Genomic DNA, 18,621 nt, shown 5'->3' on the forward strand with positions numbered 1-18,621 from the left:
TTGCACAGGAGGCAGTACCACAGGCGCCAGTGTATTTCATTCCCAGTAGATATCACTGTTGTACAGAAGGCATTTTCTTTTTGTTCGAAGTAAGCACACACTGAGAAATGCTAGGGTACAAAGCAACATTTCGTGTACATCGGTACAAACACCAGGCCAGCAGGTACTGTAGTACTGGTGATCTTGAAATATAGGCACTAACATTTCTGCTAGTATTTGGACAATTAGAGAGATTTCAGCGGCTTCCAAAAGCCTTTCGTCTGGATCACAGTCTTGCAGTGTTAACAGAGGTAGCAAGGAAAAACAAAATGCTTCAAACTACTGAAAGAGCAGATTCATGACGGACAGAGCTTTATGGAGCCTGGTTGAATAGTGCAGTTGCTGGCATTATTTTCAAGGAGAGAAGTGAGATGTAAGTACTTTTCAGGATTGTATTGTTGGAACCTTATCTTCCATGGAACAGCTATTTAACCTGAAATAATAATACATATACTGAAGGCATTTTTAAAGTGGTTTCTTATTGATAAGCAAGCACCGTCTTCATCATAGTTGGAATCACATGTGAGAATACAACTGCATAGTTTTCAATAGGAAAACACTTTAAAATGAATCATCTTCTTGTTTGAATCTTTAAAATGAAATATTTTTTGCAGTAGACCACTAGATTTTATTGTACATGGAACGTTATTGTAGAGTTGTTCTAAGAGATCTGTTTACATTTGGTAAACTTGTTTTCCTTCTGTTCTTGTATGAAGCCTAAACAATTGATTGGGAAAATGTGTTCAATAAATGTTGTTGTCCATCACTGTTGTATATATCCTTCACAAAGCCAGATAAAAATGTACCATCACTCTTTACTATTCAGTGTTGGTCTCATGTTGTTGGGTACTAGGTGAATTTTAACATTTCCCAAACCTGCATTAATGAAAGCAGATCAGACACTGGGCACCGCCGTGAGCAGAAGGTGGCGTTGTCACGATTAGAAACGTTGGTGTTGCAAGTGTCATATTTTGCATGCAAATCTATTTTAAGAAGCTAAGATTCAATTGAGAAATGCATAAAAGGATGTTTTAGGAGACAGATTCCAGGCTTCGTTTGAGTCACATAGTTGTTTGATTCTTTGGTTCAGTTCATATAGGATTTTTAGAAGTCTGTGATAGGAACTAGAGTGAATGGTCTCCCCTCTGTGATGACTTGGACTTGGACTAAAAAGGGGGCCATGTCTGAGCCGACTGAGATGGGAGTACCTTTTGCCCATTGTAGCGCTTTTAGTAGGTCTAATAAAAACATTCATCCAAGCGCTTTTATTTGTGGCAAACTTTGTTTTTTAATTTATATGTTTACTGCTAGCTGTCCTACAGAGCTGGGGTTTTCTTTCAGTTTGTCGTAACAGTAGTCCACTGCTAGTTTTATTAAAAGTGACAAAACGTTTTACATAGATGTCATGTGTCCATGTTGATGTGTAGAGGAACTAGATTCATATTGTATCCTCAATAGATATTGTACTAAATCATATTGACGGAATTATCTTTCAAAAGATGTACAGTACATAATAAGGAAATTGCTTTGGCAGCATACATGGGTATACTGTTAATTGACCTGTTTATAATTGTAGGTACTTTGAACAGTGTCCTATTGCCTGAGTTGTTGAGAAATGATTTTGAGGGCAGCATGAAATTCACAAGAGTGTAAGCCTGTCAGCTCTGACATTGTTTCATTGTCAAACATTTAAATGTCCACATTTCATATACACTTTAAAGTACAGTACCATGAGTCACTGATATGTGCACACTGAGTCTGAAGTCAAGTCTCCACACAATCTTGTTTTCTGGGTTCTGTGCTTTCTGATCAGTCCCTGAGCTAAGTGCAGATTGGTTGGACTGAATGTCACTGCCTAATAAACTGAAATGCAGCCATACTGAAGTAACACTCAAGATATAAGGGGAATTTACTTTGCATGAACCACAAGTTTATGTTCCATGTGAGAAGGGAGATATGATACACTGCTGATTCTCAGATTGTCTGTTTCACATGTCCACGACACTCCAGCTATATATATATTTTTTGTTTTCTTTTAAAAATTTGCTCAAAATGGAAGGTTACGATGTTCCCAGAATGGTTGGATGCTTCCTTTGTGCTTGTTGGAGCTGCTCTCACTTTTCTACCAGTTGAAAGGCAAATTGTAGTGAAGTTGATGCTTGCTCGTAAACAAAATAAAGGATGATGAAATGGGACATAACTTCTGTCTGTTCTTGTTTTCCTTCAGTCATACTTGAAAGTACATCACCAGACTAAATTTAGTACTGGTGGAACACGCCCTGAGTAGTGCCAATGTTTTAAATCTTGACCATTAGTGTCCTCTGCTGGTGGAAATAAAATTCTCTGAAGCCTGAAAGTAAATGCTAACAATAGCCATCCATCCACCATCTATATAATTTATTGTGAAGAGGGTCACTGGGGGGCTGGAGCAAATCCCAGCTGACAGTGGATAAAAGGTGTGGTACAGATTAAAAGATAACATTTCAATGGTAAAACAAATCAAATCAATAACAAGACCATTTTCTATTTTTTTTCCTCACATTGAACGTTACATTGCTTAAAAGCTGTTCATCAATTAAGACAGATGTTGCATTTCAACCAGTCAGATATAAAGATGAATTATAATGCAATATTGTGCTTGATTAGTGCATACTGTAATTACAGTAAAATTACAGCTGTCAACCCAAGCACAAACTGAAATGCTTGATAATCTATAAAGAGAATGGACAAAATAATGGAAACAGCTGACAATAAAAAGCAACAATATCCAAACAAAATCACATATTAAAACTTGACTTTTTAGGCTTTAAGATAAGTAGACACAGCACAGCATAAGTCACAATAGACTATTTCTCATGACCTGCCTGGACTATCCTCTACATTCATATACATGTCTTCATATTAAACAAATGACATGCTCATACCTGTAATACAGCTGTACACTTATCTGGACAATTAAAAGACATTTACAAAAGTTGAAGGCTATAAAACAATAAAGTTAAAAAGTGTAAGAGCCTACAGCAGCACTGAGAAGTGCACTGATTATTTACAAAGTCTATGGCACATTTCTTTCTTGATCATTGAAACCACATTGAGCTAAAATTAACATTCTGTAAAATTTCTATGTCTTGGTTTTCACACCCGAGCTAGCTAAAGCCATAATTTTGTCTTCAGACCCTGAAAGAAAATGAAGGAAAACAAGATAAATATGAAATCTAATCATTTGTGTAACTAAACATTTCTGTGAAATCACACATTTATTCTCACCCAGGTTTGCAGTCACTTTTTCAAACTGGCTGAGGGTAGCTGTAGCATTTTCAGTGAGAAAAGTCTCATCCTCTGCAGTCAGCTGTCAGATGAGCCAGAAACAAAAATAATGGACCTTTAATTTATGTTTACAATGTTACAGTTCCTTCTGAAGAAGGCATTTGGCCTGTTGTAGTCACTAGTCTGTCAGCTTTGTGACACCTAAAATAAGATAGTACAGCTTTAAGGGCTCATGGGAACTTATGAGCACAAGCTACTGAATCACATACATGAAAAAACATCATATGTCACATGCTGTATCAGTTCGTCACCTTCTCTCCCAGTTTTCGCAAGGCTGTGAGGATTTCCATTTTCTGCTGCGTGTACACGTCCCGCGACAGTTTCCCCACCATGACATCTCGGTCCATCTGCGCAGAATGTCACACACCATTTTTCACGCCAAGCAATGTACAGATAAACACTAAGGAATGGTTAAATTAAATATACAGTACTGCATTGAACAAAAACAAAAATCACGTCTTTGACAATGCAGTTCAAACCTCTGCTAGTCTGGTTCTCAGCTGTCCCGGCTGCTTCTTAGCAAAAAGGCGGATCACCTCTGGGGTTTTGAATGCCTGGCTGATGGCAGCCTGAATTGCCTGATGAAGACAGACATCAAAAAAGAATTCAGACTACTCTTTACACCAGATTATTGTAAGATATGTTTTGAATAAGCTATAACCTCTTTAAGTCACCTTTAATACACAGTAGTAGTAAGACATTACTCTTTAATTGTCCATACCAGCTGCATTCCACTGAGTTCATCCACAAGTGTCATGTCTCCTGTCATGATCTTCTTCAGAGAGTCATTGAATTCACTCAGCTGTTCCAAGGTTTCCTTTTTTGTCTCTTCATACTCTTCCTCATCCAGTTCTTCTCTGGAATAAACAAAGAACGAATGATAAACTTAGAATAACTCATGAAAATAGATTATTTCGCATAGATATGTTCATTCGTTGCCAGCTAACGTTATAACATGCTAAATTTTCCCAATCAGTTAGGAGACTCTACACCTGTAGATTTCTCTATACTACACCTGCATTCCTCCAGATCCTGAAGCTGCTGCATCAATCTGTCAAGTTGCTCTTCCATATTTTGCCTCAGTTTTCCAGTTTCTGATTTCCCACGAGAAGCCATCCTTACTTAAATATTTCCAGTCTAAGGAGAAATAAGGTAGGAATCAGACATGTCTAACCATTATTTTTTTTCCAGTAACCTATAACAATAACAACCTAGCATGCTATCTCTGGCTTCTCTTAAATACTGTAACAACGAATGACGTTGTTGGAGCTACCATTACAACAAAACATCTGACTAGACACCTGCTTCGTTGCCAAAATGTGGATGAATCTATTCGCTGGAAACTCAGACCGTGCTATGTAACAGCTGATTTAAATTGTTTAACCTTAGTTAGCTTAATAGCTAGCAAGCATGCTAGAAGAAAACATCTCACCGGGACTGTTAAACTGTTTCAAATCAGTCGTGCGATAAGTTGAAAGTATGCATGAGCTTTACGAATAGGGCATAAAATCTTCTGAATCAGTGAACTGGAATTGAGCAAACAATTACTTTTAAATAAGGTTACAAAATATTTCGTGTTTGCCGAGGCGATTATTCGGGGACTTGTGATTTTGAACGTATCTTGCGCGTGTGGGTGCGGCTACCGTCGTCCTCCGCGATTCTAACCAATCAGATTTCCTGTTCTATCGTCATAACGACTGTACAGGAAGTAGGTGACACATTGCACAGCAGCTGTTTGCCGTTCTTCTCCCTGGTATTATAATGAACATTTACATTATTTTGCCCTTTAGTAGATGATGTTTCCTTTGTTGTCTAAGCTCAGCTTTGAGTTCATGTTTTGTACGTTCATATTAGCAGTAACGTCAGCCTCGTGTTGACGGGTTATAAAGCTAATGTTCGCTATGGCCTATAATTTGACGGCACTAACATACCATACAGTTAGTTTTCATTTTCTTAATGTTGGTAATCCCATAACAGATTCGTGCTGGTATAGTGGATACAGAGCCTGTCTCAAAGGACAGGGAACCAGAGGGATTTGTACCTCAAACAACGACTAACTACAGTGTTTTTGTTTTGCTCACGACCTGTATGTCTGTTGCTGTAGTGTAAACCCAGCTCCGGTATGAAGTATGGAGGGCCAAAGTCGAACCAAAGTGGTCCTGCTGGCCTGTGGGTCCTTCAACCCCGTCACCAACATGCACCTGAGGATGTTTGAGCTGGCGCGAGATCATCTGGAAGACACAGGTTGAATGAAATGGAAATTACATCTCGTATAATGGTGCTTCTTTTCTTTTTTAAAATATGTTGTCCACCAAATGTGCACAACAACATTCTCACTCACCTCTAGTGATATCTATATGCTGATAGTTTGGATTTTACCAGCCCAGGTTTGGATATATTAATCTCAGATTTTGCACTAAACCTGAGCCATGCACAGGCCTGAATTCTGAGTTTAAAGTCAGAATTCAGGAAAAAAAAAAACGTTTGAACTGAAAGTATTTTTTTACCGTGGCCCTAATCCTCTTCTGTAGGATTCCGTTCTTTGTCTAAACAGTAGCTATATCTGTCAAACAAGTGAAGAGTTTCCATAATTCCCTTTGAAACATAGTAGCAGAAGTTTAAACTAAGCATAAAATTTAGATACTCAAGTATTTATATGTTACACAAGTACTGTGCTTGAATAATATGCCATTATATTACACCACTGCTAGGTTCCACTGGAGGTAATAAAATCTGTTGAGCTGTGAATTTAAGTGAACCAAGCCTTTAAAATGATTCTTTTAAATTCATCATGAGTTTAGTCGTGTGTATACTGTGTGCCAAAAAACTGGCATCACATTCCCAGTTTGCTGTTTATCAGTTAACTACATTTAGTGTGCTATTGTTCTAGATCACCTGTTTAATCACACTTGTTCCTTTGTGTCTCAGGTCAGTACAGGGTGGTGAAAGGCATAATCTCTCCAGTGGGGGATGGCTATAAGAAGAAGGGTTTGATAGAGGCCTGCCATCGTCTGGAGATGGCCAGATTGGCCACAGAGAACTCAGACTGGATCATAGTAGATTCCTGGGAGAGCTTACAGCCTGAGTGGGTGGAGACAAATAAAGTTGTTAGGTAATTTGGCAGTTCTTATGTCTAATGGCGGGGTCTGTCTTTGCTGCAGGCTATGCTAGTTGTCTGTTTTGAGTTATTATAGGTGTAAGGACATCTTCCTTAAGAATCTGAGACACATGTTAGAACTTTGCATAATGTTAGTTTCCTTGCTTGCAGTTTTGTTTTCCTTTCTTTCTTCTTTGTCAGCTGCCCATTAATCATATCTCAACAGCAGTAGGTTGTCATGACTGTTAGACTAATTACTTACAAGCACAAAAAGTTAAGATTTTATGTGGTCCTGAAGTACAAGTGATTAATGGTGGCATGATGGCACAAATGTAAACAAGTGGTAGTGTGTGTGTCCTATTGATTTTATCTGAACTATCTAGGCATGAACAAACTCTCTTGTCTTAAGTCATCTGTCAGATGTTGACACAACTGAGCTTTCTACCACAATGTGACAAGAGTGTTCTAGGTTTAAAAACAAATGCACTCTATATAGTAAAAAAATTGGACAGCCTCCAGTTTTTAGAAACTTCACTGCATAAATAAATTTCAAAAGGACGTCACCATTTAACATTTTTTTCTTTCAGTTGTATTTCATCTCAGTGTCTTATTGCTACTATAAAGAAAACTTCATTTGAAAGCAAAATGACTTGACTGTTAGGGGCTGGGCAAGGTGTGTTATTATGAATCATTAACTGTTGCCCTGAACCTTGTCATCTAAACAAGACCAGTCAGACTAACAGGCTGAAAGCATAATTGGCAAAGACACACAGTGCTAATCACCTGTAACAAATACGAACATGCTGATGCACAAGGCAAGCTACAAATAACAAAATGCAAGTTGTAAAAAATGGGAAACAAAATTAAAGCCAATATGACTAATATTTGCTGTATGGGAAACTATGCAATGCAGTTAGCCCTACATACCCTGCACCCACTTTGATTTGTGATATGTCAAAAAACACTTAAACTTTTTATGCTCCATTCATTTTGTCTGTCCACTTAGGCATCACTATGATGAACTTGCAGCAGAGCAGAACGACGACGATGTGGACACAGTGAAGTACTCAAAAAAGAGACGCATAAATAAACAAGTTTATTGTTTTGAAGGTTCATCTCATCAGAAAAGGAGAGGTAGGTCATGTGCAGCTATGCACAGTTTTCAACTTAAGTAATATTGCTTTCAGCCTTCGTTTGACCTCCTCCCATTTCCAGTCCCTGATTCCAGACAAGCAACAAGTCTCATCCTGCTTCCATTGTATTCATGGTTCACTGTATTCGGCTTAATGGGAGACAATGGTTTAAAGGTGTGGTGTTGTGTCATGGGTGTCACCCTATCACACCACCTACAGTAAAGTCAGGCATGGTATACGAGATGAGCCTCCATATGTCCTGTCTTCTAGTGACAACAATTTTTAGCTGTGTGATTCTCTAGCATGTAGGTGCACTGCGTAGGATTTAACAGTGTACACAAGCAGGAGCAGCACATGATGTGTTATGTAGTCATATGCCATGCAATAAGTTAATAACACCTAACTATTATTGACACTTAATTATAGCTCAGATGATTAGTCCGTCATCTCAAGTTACAGAAAAATAATCAACTTTTTTTGATAATCGATTAATTGTGTCAGTGACTTTGAATAAAACATTAAAAAAAAAAAACATTCTCTAGTTCCAGCCTCTCTCACGAGGGGATTTGCTGCTTTTCTTTGTTGTATGTGATTGTAAATGAAACAACCCTCTGGCTCTGGATTACTCATCAAATAAAACAAGACATTTTAAGACACTGCCCTGGGCTCTGTGAAGGGCGATGTGCAAGCGTTCATTTATTATTATTATTTTGTCATTTTAGAGAGACTGAAAGAATTGATCATATTAATTGATAATGAAAATAATTATCAGTTGTAATCCTACACATAATTACAGGATGCATAGCCCCGATTGCTTAAATCACAGTGTTATTTTCCAAGGCATTGTCTGATGACAGAGAGCAGTGACCTCCATTATAACTAAGCGGCCTTTGTCTGCAATGTCTTTTAAATCTCTTGTTAAATCATTCTGTAAGACAGCTTTCATAAATCTTTCTCATAATTTTATATTCTCCTCTCCTTTAACTTAAATTTTGAATCTGCTTTTCTCAGTTGCTATTTTCTTGTCTTTTAAATAACTTTATACCTTTATTAAGAAAACTACATCCAAAGCTGTGATGAGCTGTTTCTCTACTTTCAGGCTGCCCTCAGCTGATGTTGCTGTGTGGGGCTGATGTCCTGGAGTCCTTTGGGCAACCCAATCTGTGGAAGCAGGAGGATATCAATGAAATTGTGAGCTTCTACGGTTTGGTGTGTGTCACCCGCAGTGGCAGTGACCCACACAAGTTCATCCAACAGTCAGACACGCTGTGGAAGTATCGCAGGAACATTCACATTGTGCATGAGTGGGTGACCAACGAGATCTCAGCCACTCACGTGCGCCGGGCCCTTCGCAGAAGTCAGAGCGTCAGGTACCTGCTGCCAGACACTGTGGTTGACTACATAAAAGTGCACCACCTTTACACTGCTGAGAGTGAGCAGAAAAATGCTGATGTGGTTCTGGCACCCCTTCAGAGATACACAGGTGCATCATCAAGCTGAGGAGGTGATGGGGTGGGGTTGTGAATTAAAAACAAATCAGACACATTTTAAAAACTAGAATTAAGCTTTCACCAGTGCCTAAAATAGTTGCACAATAATCTTTTATTATTGTGTATTTTTTTTAAGAAGACACTGTAGATCTTCATTGACTATTGCTGTAGTGTGTGTGTGTGTGTGGGGGGGGGGAATACTTGAGTCAAACACAGAACAACTGAGTAGCGGTCACATAAATGAAATATACACTAAATGTGGTGTGTGTTTATTGAACCGGGGATTCACCATTTTATGTGAAACGGTATAAATTACATTTGGGATTGCATAAAATATGATCACGAACAAGTTACTTCATCTTTTTTCAACACGGTTTCCTACTTCGATAAACTCTCAACTCGTGTGTGGAGCTAGAACAGGATTTTGTAATGGACTGCAGATTTGAAAATGAAGGTGTGATTTGTACTTATTTGAAATGAAATAAACAACTTTTTTTGTTTTCTGTCTCACAAGCCTTTCACTGTGATGCCATTGTCACACAGATAAACTCCTAACATCAGGTAAACTAAGCACCTACCTTTGGGGGTGGGGTCATCATCACTGGCAAGATAAGAGCTGAAATAACACATTGTAGCCAATTTAAAGCTACAACATGCAACTTAACGTAGCACTAGTATGAAACTCCAAATCAGTCCACTGATGAGCAGTAACACAAATCTAAGGCACTTTAAAGCAGCAGGTGAATGAAGCAAATAAAAATACAGCAGGAACACAATATAATGCAGAGGGTGTGCAATTATGCACTCTGGTACAATATAACGAAACTGGGTTAAGACTGTAGTTGATTCTCTTTACATCACTAAATCATGCTTACCCTATTAAACAGTTTTTATCAAGTTGCAGGTTTTTGTGCATAACAAAGCACAATTGATATACAGTACATGTAGCTTACCTATAGTCACAAGCATAAAAACTACTTTAATGTTGGGACAAGCCCTGTTTGTTTTGCTTTCTTTCATGCTGGAGCTGCATACCAGAGTAACTACCAATGCCACTTTTTTCTCTTTCCCACACTACTGGAAGGTGTGCAATGTCTTTATGAAAACAGCAGGTGTTTGACTCCAGTTTGCTTTGAATCCAGAAAGATGCTTATCACATAGTTAGGATTTGCACAATTGGAAAATGTTACTTATCCTAAATAGATATCACTGATATCAGTACCCTCAGCAAATCAATCCACTCTCTCTTGAAATGTCACAGTATAAAGCAAGAAAAGACCAAACAGGATCTTAAGACTTCCTCCAAATCTTAAAGTCACTGTGATTTTTCTTTTCCTTGTGGTTGTGCGCATAACTCATGTGTGACACCTGTGGCAACATTTGAAGAGTAGATTATTTAGTGGACTGCGCAGTGGGACCAGTCAGACACGTTCCTTTCGACACCCTGGCGCTGCTGTGAGCACCTCCCTCATCCACGCTTACACCCCAGGTGACAGCAAATGAGGTAAAGGCAGTCCTGTTTTTACAACCCCAAGTCGCTCACAAACCAGCATTGTCTCAGCCACATTTCAGAACACCTCATCAGCCCAGTTTGAATTTGAGAATCACATTTTATAAAAAAAAAGAAAGATGCCAGCCAGTCTCTGTGGCACATGGGACATGATCAGCAATGTCAACTTACAGGGCTACATGATCGCACTAGGTAAGTTTTTAAAGCATTTGCTGTAGTTCAAATATATTCTCTGATATGAAATCTATTTAAACATTGGCGATATGGGCATTTGTAGCTGTCAAAATGTAGTTGTGCTGCAAAATGCATGCAGCTATTGCATTATATAACATACAACAGACACTGGCAGTGAAATGTGTTGTCACTGTGTGGGAAACCTGCCACACGGATATGGTGTTGTATCAGTGCTATTTTTGGTATGTATGAGAATATATTAGGCAGAGAATGTGCTGGTAGTCTACTGTCTAGATTTGTATTATATTGCATATTCAGGCAAAATACCGTGCCTGGTCACATTAATAATCACGCCTGTATATTTGTATGCAGTTTATGGCAACACTTCCACCTTAACATCTGTGTTTATGAAGCTCAAAATGTTTCGGTTATTGGTGAAATTGTTCAAAATTTATAAATTAAATTCTATGTTTATTATTGAGGTCATTGTTAAAGACGTTGTTGTACTGGGCTACATTATATTCAGAGGTGTTCCTAATAGTCTGACCCTCTCATGTATGTATCTGGAGAGGACAAAATTATAGCAACACCTGTACTCTGTACAGTAAACATAAATACCTTTTCAGGAATAAGCCCTCACTTACGAAACATTGCCCTAAAGCTGAAGATGAAGAAGGTGATTGAGCAGAGGGGGGACCAGTTCATCATCAAAACCACCAGCACCTTCAGAAACTATACCGTCTCATTCAGAGTGGGTCAGGAGTTTGAGGAGTTTACTCGGGGACTGGACAACAAAAATGTCAAGGTGGGTATGAATGACAGGATTGTGTGTCTAACGTGATAATATACAATTGATGCGTGTTTTGTAGAGCATGTGAAGTTTATTTTGGCACTTATAAAACTGTTCTGCATTGCGATTTACACTCTCTCATCCTCTTTGCCATCTGTGCAGTCACTGGTGAAATGGAAGGGGAATAAAATGGTGTGTGAACAGACGGGAGAGAAGAAGGACCGGGGCTGGGCTCACTGGATTGAAGATGACAAGCTGCATCTAGTAAGAATATGAATATTTAATCATATTTGCTCCACATAAAGAACAAAACTAAATGGATTAACTTTCCCACTTGTATGTTCTTGTGCTGTTTAAAGACATCGTACTTACTTCATATGTCTGTGACCTATTACCCACAGGAGCTGTACTGTGAAGGAGAAATTTGTAATCAGGTTTTTAAGAAGAAAGTGAAACAGTGAAGAAGAATAAAAGCTGTGTTTCTGGAGATGGTGCTCTTAGATGAAAGACATGATGTGTTGATACGTGACTCTAATCTCTGAATAACAAAATCACACAATGTTCAGTCTGTGGTATTTTCTGGGTAAAGTAACGCTCAGTTGATAGAAAAATGTCTTTCCTGCAATGGTATGGATTTACACCACTAGATGGCACCACTTCATTACTTTTGACAGATATTGACTGCAGTGCTCTGTAACTTAATGGCTTGGCATTGTAAACATCAAGCATGTTCAACTGGCTGAAAACAACTTGTTATACAGGTTCTGTTTAGTAGCAACCTTTTCCTTCCTCATATAAGACAAATTTGAGATCCCAAACCTTTGAAATTGGTTGAGCTAGTTGTAAATATACCACCTTTCTTTATAATCTAAATCCATGTATATCCAAGCCATACAGTAAAACAGAATAAGTGTAGGATATTTGGAATACAGTTTTAAGCCAATTTAATATGATACGTTTTTTTTTAAATGTCTTACATGACATATTTTGTTTAATGACAATGTATGTAATAAAATTAGTTTTTAAAGAAATCTGAAATTGTATCTTTTATTTTTGTCATTCTAGGTTATATTTAGCAAAAATCTATCTATCTATCTATCTATCTATCTATCTATCTTTTTCTCATACATTGATCTGGCTCATGTTTTCATGAATTCCAAAGAAGATGGCGTAAAAACTGTGATATAATAAAATGGGACTCATATGTAATTCTAGAGAAATGCCTTTACTGTTTATGCACGTTGGGTTTAATAAACAGCTACAGGGTATAATGTCTACTTTTTAAGGGAGAAGGGAAAACATCAGCTAGTAGGTAACGGTAGTGAAGCCATTAGTAGTACAAACCATTAGACTGGCTGATTAACTATGAGATAGTACAATATAGTGAAGGGTCGCACATCTCCTGTAGGTTCTTCAGTCACGTGACAGTATGTAGAACCAAAATGGCCGTTGTTGTATTTTGACGTATAATAGCTAGCTACTTTTCTTTTTGTTTCATTCTTGGTAGAAAACTAGCAAACGAGAGACTTTTTGGTGGAAGTGTATCTCGCCACTCTCCGTATACTGGTGTCGTAGTTTTTATTTGGAAGACAATCAAGACTGACACATTTGTTGAACGAGTTAGACTATGCATAGTTAGTTCTAATACAGGCTAGCTAGCTGGCTCTGGCTGGCACACATTTAAAGCAGTTCAAAGTGAAATAGCTATCTAACTTAGCTGCGATGGAGGAATTGACCGCAGATGAGGTAAGGTGACAGTAGCAAAAAATCTCAAAATTAGTGCTGAGAATCAACGTAACTCAATATTACTAATATTAAAATTCAGATCTACGTTTATGAATTATCTACTCGCCTTCGGACTTCAAGTCAAATTGACTTGATATTAGCCGACTTGCTACTAAAGCTAGCTCAGAGGTTAGCATGGTCTAAATAAAAGAAATGTATCTATAAATCACACGTTCAGTTTATCACCACCATATGCATGCACGTATTAGCCAACACGACCCATGGGGTGTTTATTTTACGACAGATACTTAATATAATAAAGTGAACGAACTAGAAGTTGCATGTAGATGTTTATGCTACCGTTGCCAGTACAGTAGCGTTAACTCGATTTACCGGAGCTCAATGCTACCTAGCTAACGTAATACTAGAGGCTGTGCATAAGGTGGCCCGTCGGTAACATTGTTTTCATAAAAAAAAAACCAAACTTATAGATACATAGAAATCATTTTCATCTGGCAGATGTTTTCTTCGCGTTATTTTTTGAAAAATAACAATATAAATTGCTTCCCGAATTGATTTGGCATATCTTCTTGCAGGTAAGCTAGCTGACAGTAGCTAACAGCCAAAAATTAGCCTGCGAGACGACTCAGCATAAAAAAAAAAACACACCGGCCACCATTGTACAATCATCTCGATCCCGATTGTGTGTTCACTGAGGTGATACCTGAACTACACACAACATTTTATTAAGAATCTATTTTTATTATCTCCTTGTTCCCGTATTTAGCTATTAGATCAACTCGCAAACTAGTGTGCTGTTGCTTTAGTTGAGCTCTCGGCTGAGTTGTTATGAGAAGTGCTTATATCTCACTTTGTTCGTACATTGTATCTATTCTTTAAGGCCCGTCTCCTTAAATTTGAGATCAGGTTCTCAAAATTATTTAAAGGTGTACCTTTTATTTAGGAGCTAATTATCAGATATTGAACCTGAATCACCTCGTAGTTCGTATTTTGCCAAAGTGGTTGTTAATTTACCGGCGCTTTAAAAAAAACATGGCAAATCATCAACTTTTCAGTGTACATCTCCGTTCTGAATGCAATGCAAGTCCAAATTATGTAGAATGAGAATGTAATGAGTATGTAATCTGCTGGTATATTCATTCAAGATTCGCAGAAGGCGACTGGCGCGACTGGCAGGGGGACAGACATCACGGCCAAGCACCCCTCTCAGCACACCCTTAACATCCCCACAGAGAGAGACTCCACCTGGACCGCTCCCTGGACCCTCAGGTGCCGCACCCCAGCCCCTGCCACCAGCTGCCTCTCAATCACTGGGGCTCAGTGTCCACAGTGGTACCCCTGCGACTTCCCCTATGGGCACCTCTGGTAAAGACTGATTAGGATTGAAAGGTTTTGAGGTATATTTATTCCGATGTGCATGGTGCAGGGAGGATGCAGACTGACCAAAAACTTTGGCTTGTGCTCTGGAGGCATGCTCACAGTTGTTCATTGTGGCTGGTTGACATTTAAACTGACATGAAGCAAGAGTTTAGTGAACATTCACTACATTTTACAGCTTTCTTTTGGCTTCTGGAGGCAGTTAATCACCATTAGTCACCATCCTCCTTATTCTTATTATGAATATTAAGGGGTACAATTTTTTTTATTTTATTTTATTGGGGTTTAGTTGCAGCCCCCTCTCCCCTGTGATGATTATGAGCTTGATTGTTTGTTGTTGATCATTGTTAATCTCTTACATGATCTTTACTCTAATCCTGTGATCCTGCTCAACTTGTCCTATATGTCTCTGTGGCTTAGAAGATGAACAGCTTTGGTTTTGTGACACTGCACAACACTTGGAGCCAGTAATACGTATGTCCTGAATGACATCAACACAAACAGGCGCAGCTTGCTGTGATCATAGTGTCCCTGTTTGACACCAAGGTTAACACCTGCTGTACAAAGTGGGAGTTGATCCTTTCACCTATTCACTGCTCTTTTAGAAAGTACACTGGTGAGCCTTGTATAGATACAGTGGCAATTTCCTGCCATCGTTTATAGATATGCATAGATGTGTGTTATATTGTTATACAAGGCTACTTTTAAGGGCCAGTAGTACTTTTAATATTTGGTTAAGATTTGGTGGCAGTTCCACAACCATTCTTTACATCTTAATGTATTTGTTATGAATTTTTTTCTTGACACAACCAAGGTGCAGAGTGTTTTAACTTAACAGTTTTTATTAACATGATTGTTGTGCATCCAGGAGAGAGTTGTGCATTCCAGCCCTTAATCCACAGTATGATCCTGAATGTTAATCAGCTTTCTATGTGCTTGCAGTAACCAAAGCTTATAATGATGTGGCACACTATGTTGATCTTAAAAACACCAATCTGAACCTTTGCTAACCCAGATTGGCTAAAAAAAATAGGTTTGTCCCAAAACAGCAACAGCATCATAGCAGGATAATTATACAAAAAACAGGAAAGACATGATATTAAGATACAAGATTACATAATAAACCAGAACATAATAAGCCACATCATTTTTAGAACACACTTAAAATAAGTTGTTGTCGTTGTGAACCTTACAACTTTTTTGACTAGTTTACACTAACTGAAGAAGAAAAAACAGAGAAGTAAGCACTTATGATCTAAATTGAAGCCAGGCTCATAACCTAACTGTTCCAGAATCAATAATAAAAATACTCATTTCACACTTAAACCAAACTATTATGTGTCACATTAGATTTTTTTGATGTTTTGTTCATGCAGGGGTGGCATATGGGAGTCAGAGCAGTGAAGGTGTGAGCTCCCTTTCCAGTTCCCCCTCCAACAGCCTTGAGACGCAGTCCCAGAGTTTGTCCCGATCGCAGAGTATGGACATTGACACTGCCTCCTGTGAAAAGAGGTATGAGTTTTCTAAAAGGTGTGTGTGTGTAAGTCCTAGGAAGTGACTCTTTTAATATGGTGCTCTGTTTAAAAAGTATTTTTTTTGTCAGAGAGATCAGAGGCTATGGTCTGCTATAGTTACAGTACTTTGTAATTGTGGTATGTTTCATATTTCACACCAGAAAGAATTTTTTATGAAAACTTTTCATAAACTGACCACATTAATACAATTGATATACCAGGTTGTATCTGTCTAAAGGTGTAACAATATTTAAAATTGACTTGTTCCTTTTGAAGGAAAGGAGGAAGTCAGTTATAGTATTTCACAACAAGGCCTGGTAATTGCGTTTGTTGAAATAGAAATAAGACGCTTCATGTGGGCTATTGAGTTTGCAGTGTTGGCATGGTTTGTTTAGGATGAACAGACTTACAAAGCATTGTGCTTTTCTCTGTTTTATTCCAGCATGTCCCAGGTGGATGTGGACTCAGGGATAGAGAACATGGAGGTGGAAGACAGTGATCGTAGGGAGAAGAGGAACTTGACTGATAAGGTAAACAGCAACAGAGACTATTACTCAAAAGTGTTAATTTCTTGGACTGCTTGATTTTGATCATGTCTGTCTTAAGATGTATAAATAAATATAAAAGGAGTCTTTACAATGGTATTTACAAGGAAGGAATAGGGGACTTTCCTAAGATGTGATTCTTGGTTTCATTTTCATTTTTTCAGTTCATTGTTAACCTGTCTCTTGACAGACCAGAGTAATCATGAGATGATGTTTGTCATGAGAATCAGTCTATTAAACATTTACTCTGTAAATGGCTCTAGACTGTGCTCAAACCTATGCTGTTGTCTCTCTATTTTCTGCATCCCAGGAAACCTCTGCAAACTCAGATGTCTCTGAAGAACAGGCTCTGCAGCTCATTTGTAAGATCCTCCGCGTATCGTGGAAGGAGCAGGATAGAGATGTCATCTTTCTCCCTTCACTAGCTGCAGAGTTCCACCAGAACCCTAAAGATGGTATGTTGCTGAATAGTGTCTCTATCTTTGTCACAGTGACAAGCTGATTGACTATGATGATTTACAGTGCTTTGTTTTTTTTTTCTCCTCTTGTGTAGTATACTCTGACTTCAAAGACCTGATCAGCCAGATTCTGGTGGAAGTTTTAATGATGTCTACCCAATCACGTGTTAACAACCCCTTTGCTAGCTTGACTGCCACCTCTCAGCCAATTGCAGCTGCCAAGTCTCCTGACCATCGTTTGGCGCTGGTACAGCCCTCCAGCCAAGTTGGCAGCCCCATGGGCCCCAGCGCAGGGTCCTTTGGAGCCAGCTCTTTGTCCAGGTAAGCAGCTCAAGTCAGTATCACAAGCTCTGAGAACTACCTGTGGATTGACTGTCATCTACACTCCTCAAGAGGTCTTTATTGACATTTAGTTGGTATCATTCCGATTTTGCTTTGGTCATTTCTGTTTTTTAAGGACATTTTTGCCAATGATCATCTTAACAATGTTGTCCACAGTCTCTATGGGTGTGGTAGTCCTCAATTGATGGCTTTGGATGCAGCCAAGAAGACTTCTTCATCTCTCCCCACCCCTACTACACCCTCTGAATCTTCTATACCCTCAACCCCACAATTCATTGTTCCCCCCAGCCCACCTGCTACTGCTGCTCCGAGACACTCCCTCAATACTGTGTCTGCTCCTATGCCCATCTCCCAGCGCTATCGGCCTTACTTGCTCACCTCTCCTTTGGGGGCTTCTTCCCCATCTAGCCCAGGTCACAGAGAATCTAGTTTCCTTGGGCCCTCTCCCAGCCCTGCATGGCCCTATGTTCCTCCCAACACCCCAGTTTCGGTACCATCACCCAGCCCCCAGTCCTCATTGAGCTCACACAGGGCTCGTAACCAACCATCCCACACACCTCCTCCTATGGTACCCCCTTCTCCCAGGTCAAATAGCCAACCGATGGCCTTTGGTGCCAGGATTCCACCATCTAGGTATCTCATCTGCCGTTTTTGTGTCAGTGTGTGGTGCACATGCAAGCCAGCATACTAAAAAATTTTTGTGAATCACCAATTGTTTCAACTAAATCTTTGGCCAGATTTTGTTGAATACGTTGCTTCTTATTGCACGTTTAATGCTCCTTATGATATTAGCTGTGTAAGACTTGGACTGCTAGGCTTAAAAGTCAGTGAACAGCCTGCTGGGTTTAAAGTTTGAAGAAATGGACAATTCCAGTAACAATTAAAAAAAAAAAAATAAAAAAGTATATATGTTGTGTGTTCAGTCAACTATAACCAGTTTTTTGCTACTTGCTTTGCGGTAATAGGGCTGCTTGTTTCTAACGTATTTCAAATGATCTAACCCTTTTGCAAAGAGCTAACACTAGATATATCTTAAACCCGTTTAACAGATCCTATATTGCTCTTTGCATTGGCTTGTA

The 18,621-nt window shown here is 38.9% G+C and overlaps 3 protein-coding genes across 7 annotated transcripts in view; 2 read left to right on the forward strand and 1 right to left on the reverse strand.

The window, feature by feature from the left end:
* Nucleotides 1-4,966, reverse strand: lzic (leucine zipper and CTNNBIP1 domain containing). Of its 2 annotated transcripts, none has more exons than XM_020617453.1 (7): nucleotides 4,799-4,966; nucleotides 4,382-4,503; nucleotides 4,088-4,223; nucleotides 3,846-3,944; nucleotides 3,618-3,713; nucleotides 3,307-3,388; nucleotides 1-3,216 (listed from the first exon to the last, which is right to left on the reverse strand). In XM_020617453.1, the coding sequence occupies exons 2-7, from the start codon at nucleotides 4,480-4,482 to the stop codon at nucleotides 3,161-3,163; spliced, it is 570 nt and encodes a 189-aa protein (XP_020473109.1). In that variant the 5' UTR covers nucleotides 4,483-4,503; nucleotides 4,799-4,966; the 3' UTR covers nucleotides 1-3,160. The 2 variants fall into 2 exon arrangements, with proteins under 2 accessions (XP_020473109.1, XP_020473116.1); XM_020617460.1 differs by lacking the exon at nucleotides 4,799-4,966 and adding an exon at nucleotides 4,668-4,767.
* The window catches only part of rbp7a (retinol binding protein 7a, cellular), a 23,698-nt gene continuing 9,511 nt past the window's right edge, over nucleotides 4,435-18,621 (forward strand). The window contains exons 1-6 of one of the 4 annotated variants that reach the window (XR_002276361.1): nucleotides 5,035-5,119; nucleotides 5,471-5,610; nucleotides 6,295-6,478; nucleotides 7,470-7,597; nucleotides 8,696-9,270; nucleotides 16,214-16,223. Coding sequence is in view for 3 of the 4 variants with exons in the window: in XM_020617433.1 (XP_020473089.1) it covers nucleotides 5,496-5,610; nucleotides 6,295-6,478; nucleotides 7,470-7,597; nucleotides 8,696-9,096 (828 nt within the window). In the remaining variant the exon portion in view is untranslated. Of the gene's footprint in view, nucleotides 4,519-5,034; nucleotides 5,120-5,470; nucleotides 5,611-6,294; nucleotides 6,479-7,469; nucleotides 7,598-8,695; nucleotides 9,578-10,643; nucleotides 10,789-11,396; nucleotides 11,576-11,722; nucleotides 11,825-11,961; nucleotides 12,476-16,213; nucleotides 16,224-18,621 lie in introns of those variants that run through there. The other 3 variants (XM_020617433.1, XM_020617420.1, XM_020617441.1) reach the window with 3 other exon arrangements.
* ube4b (ubiquitination factor E4B, UFD2 homolog (S. cerevisiae)) overlaps nucleotides 12,994-18,621 on the forward strand; it is a 17,531-nt gene continuing 11,903 nt past the window's right edge. Inside the window, exons 1-6 of the mRNA XM_020617375.1 lie at nucleotides 12,994-13,306; nucleotides 14,452-14,671; nucleotides 16,060-16,195; nucleotides 16,640-16,727; nucleotides 17,053-17,197; nucleotides 17,296-17,521. Coding sequence (XP_020473031.1) covers nucleotides 13,283-13,306; nucleotides 14,452-14,671; nucleotides 16,060-16,195; nucleotides 16,640-16,727; nucleotides 17,053-17,197; nucleotides 17,296-17,521 — 839 coding nt within the window. The 5' untranslated portion in view covers nucleotides 12,994-13,282. The remainder of the gene's footprint in view (nucleotides 13,307-14,451; nucleotides 14,672-16,059; nucleotides 16,196-16,639; nucleotides 16,728-17,052; nucleotides 17,198-17,295; nucleotides 17,522-18,621) is intronic.

This window comes from Monopterus albus, unplaced genomic scaffold (assembly GCF_001952655.1).
Source record: "Monopterus albus unplaced genomic scaffold, M_albus_1.0 scaffold6.1, whole genome shotgun sequence".
In the NCBI taxonomy this organism is placed as follows: Eukaryota; Metazoa; Chordata; class Actinopteri; order Synbranchiformes; family Synbranchidae; genus Monopterus; species Monopterus albus.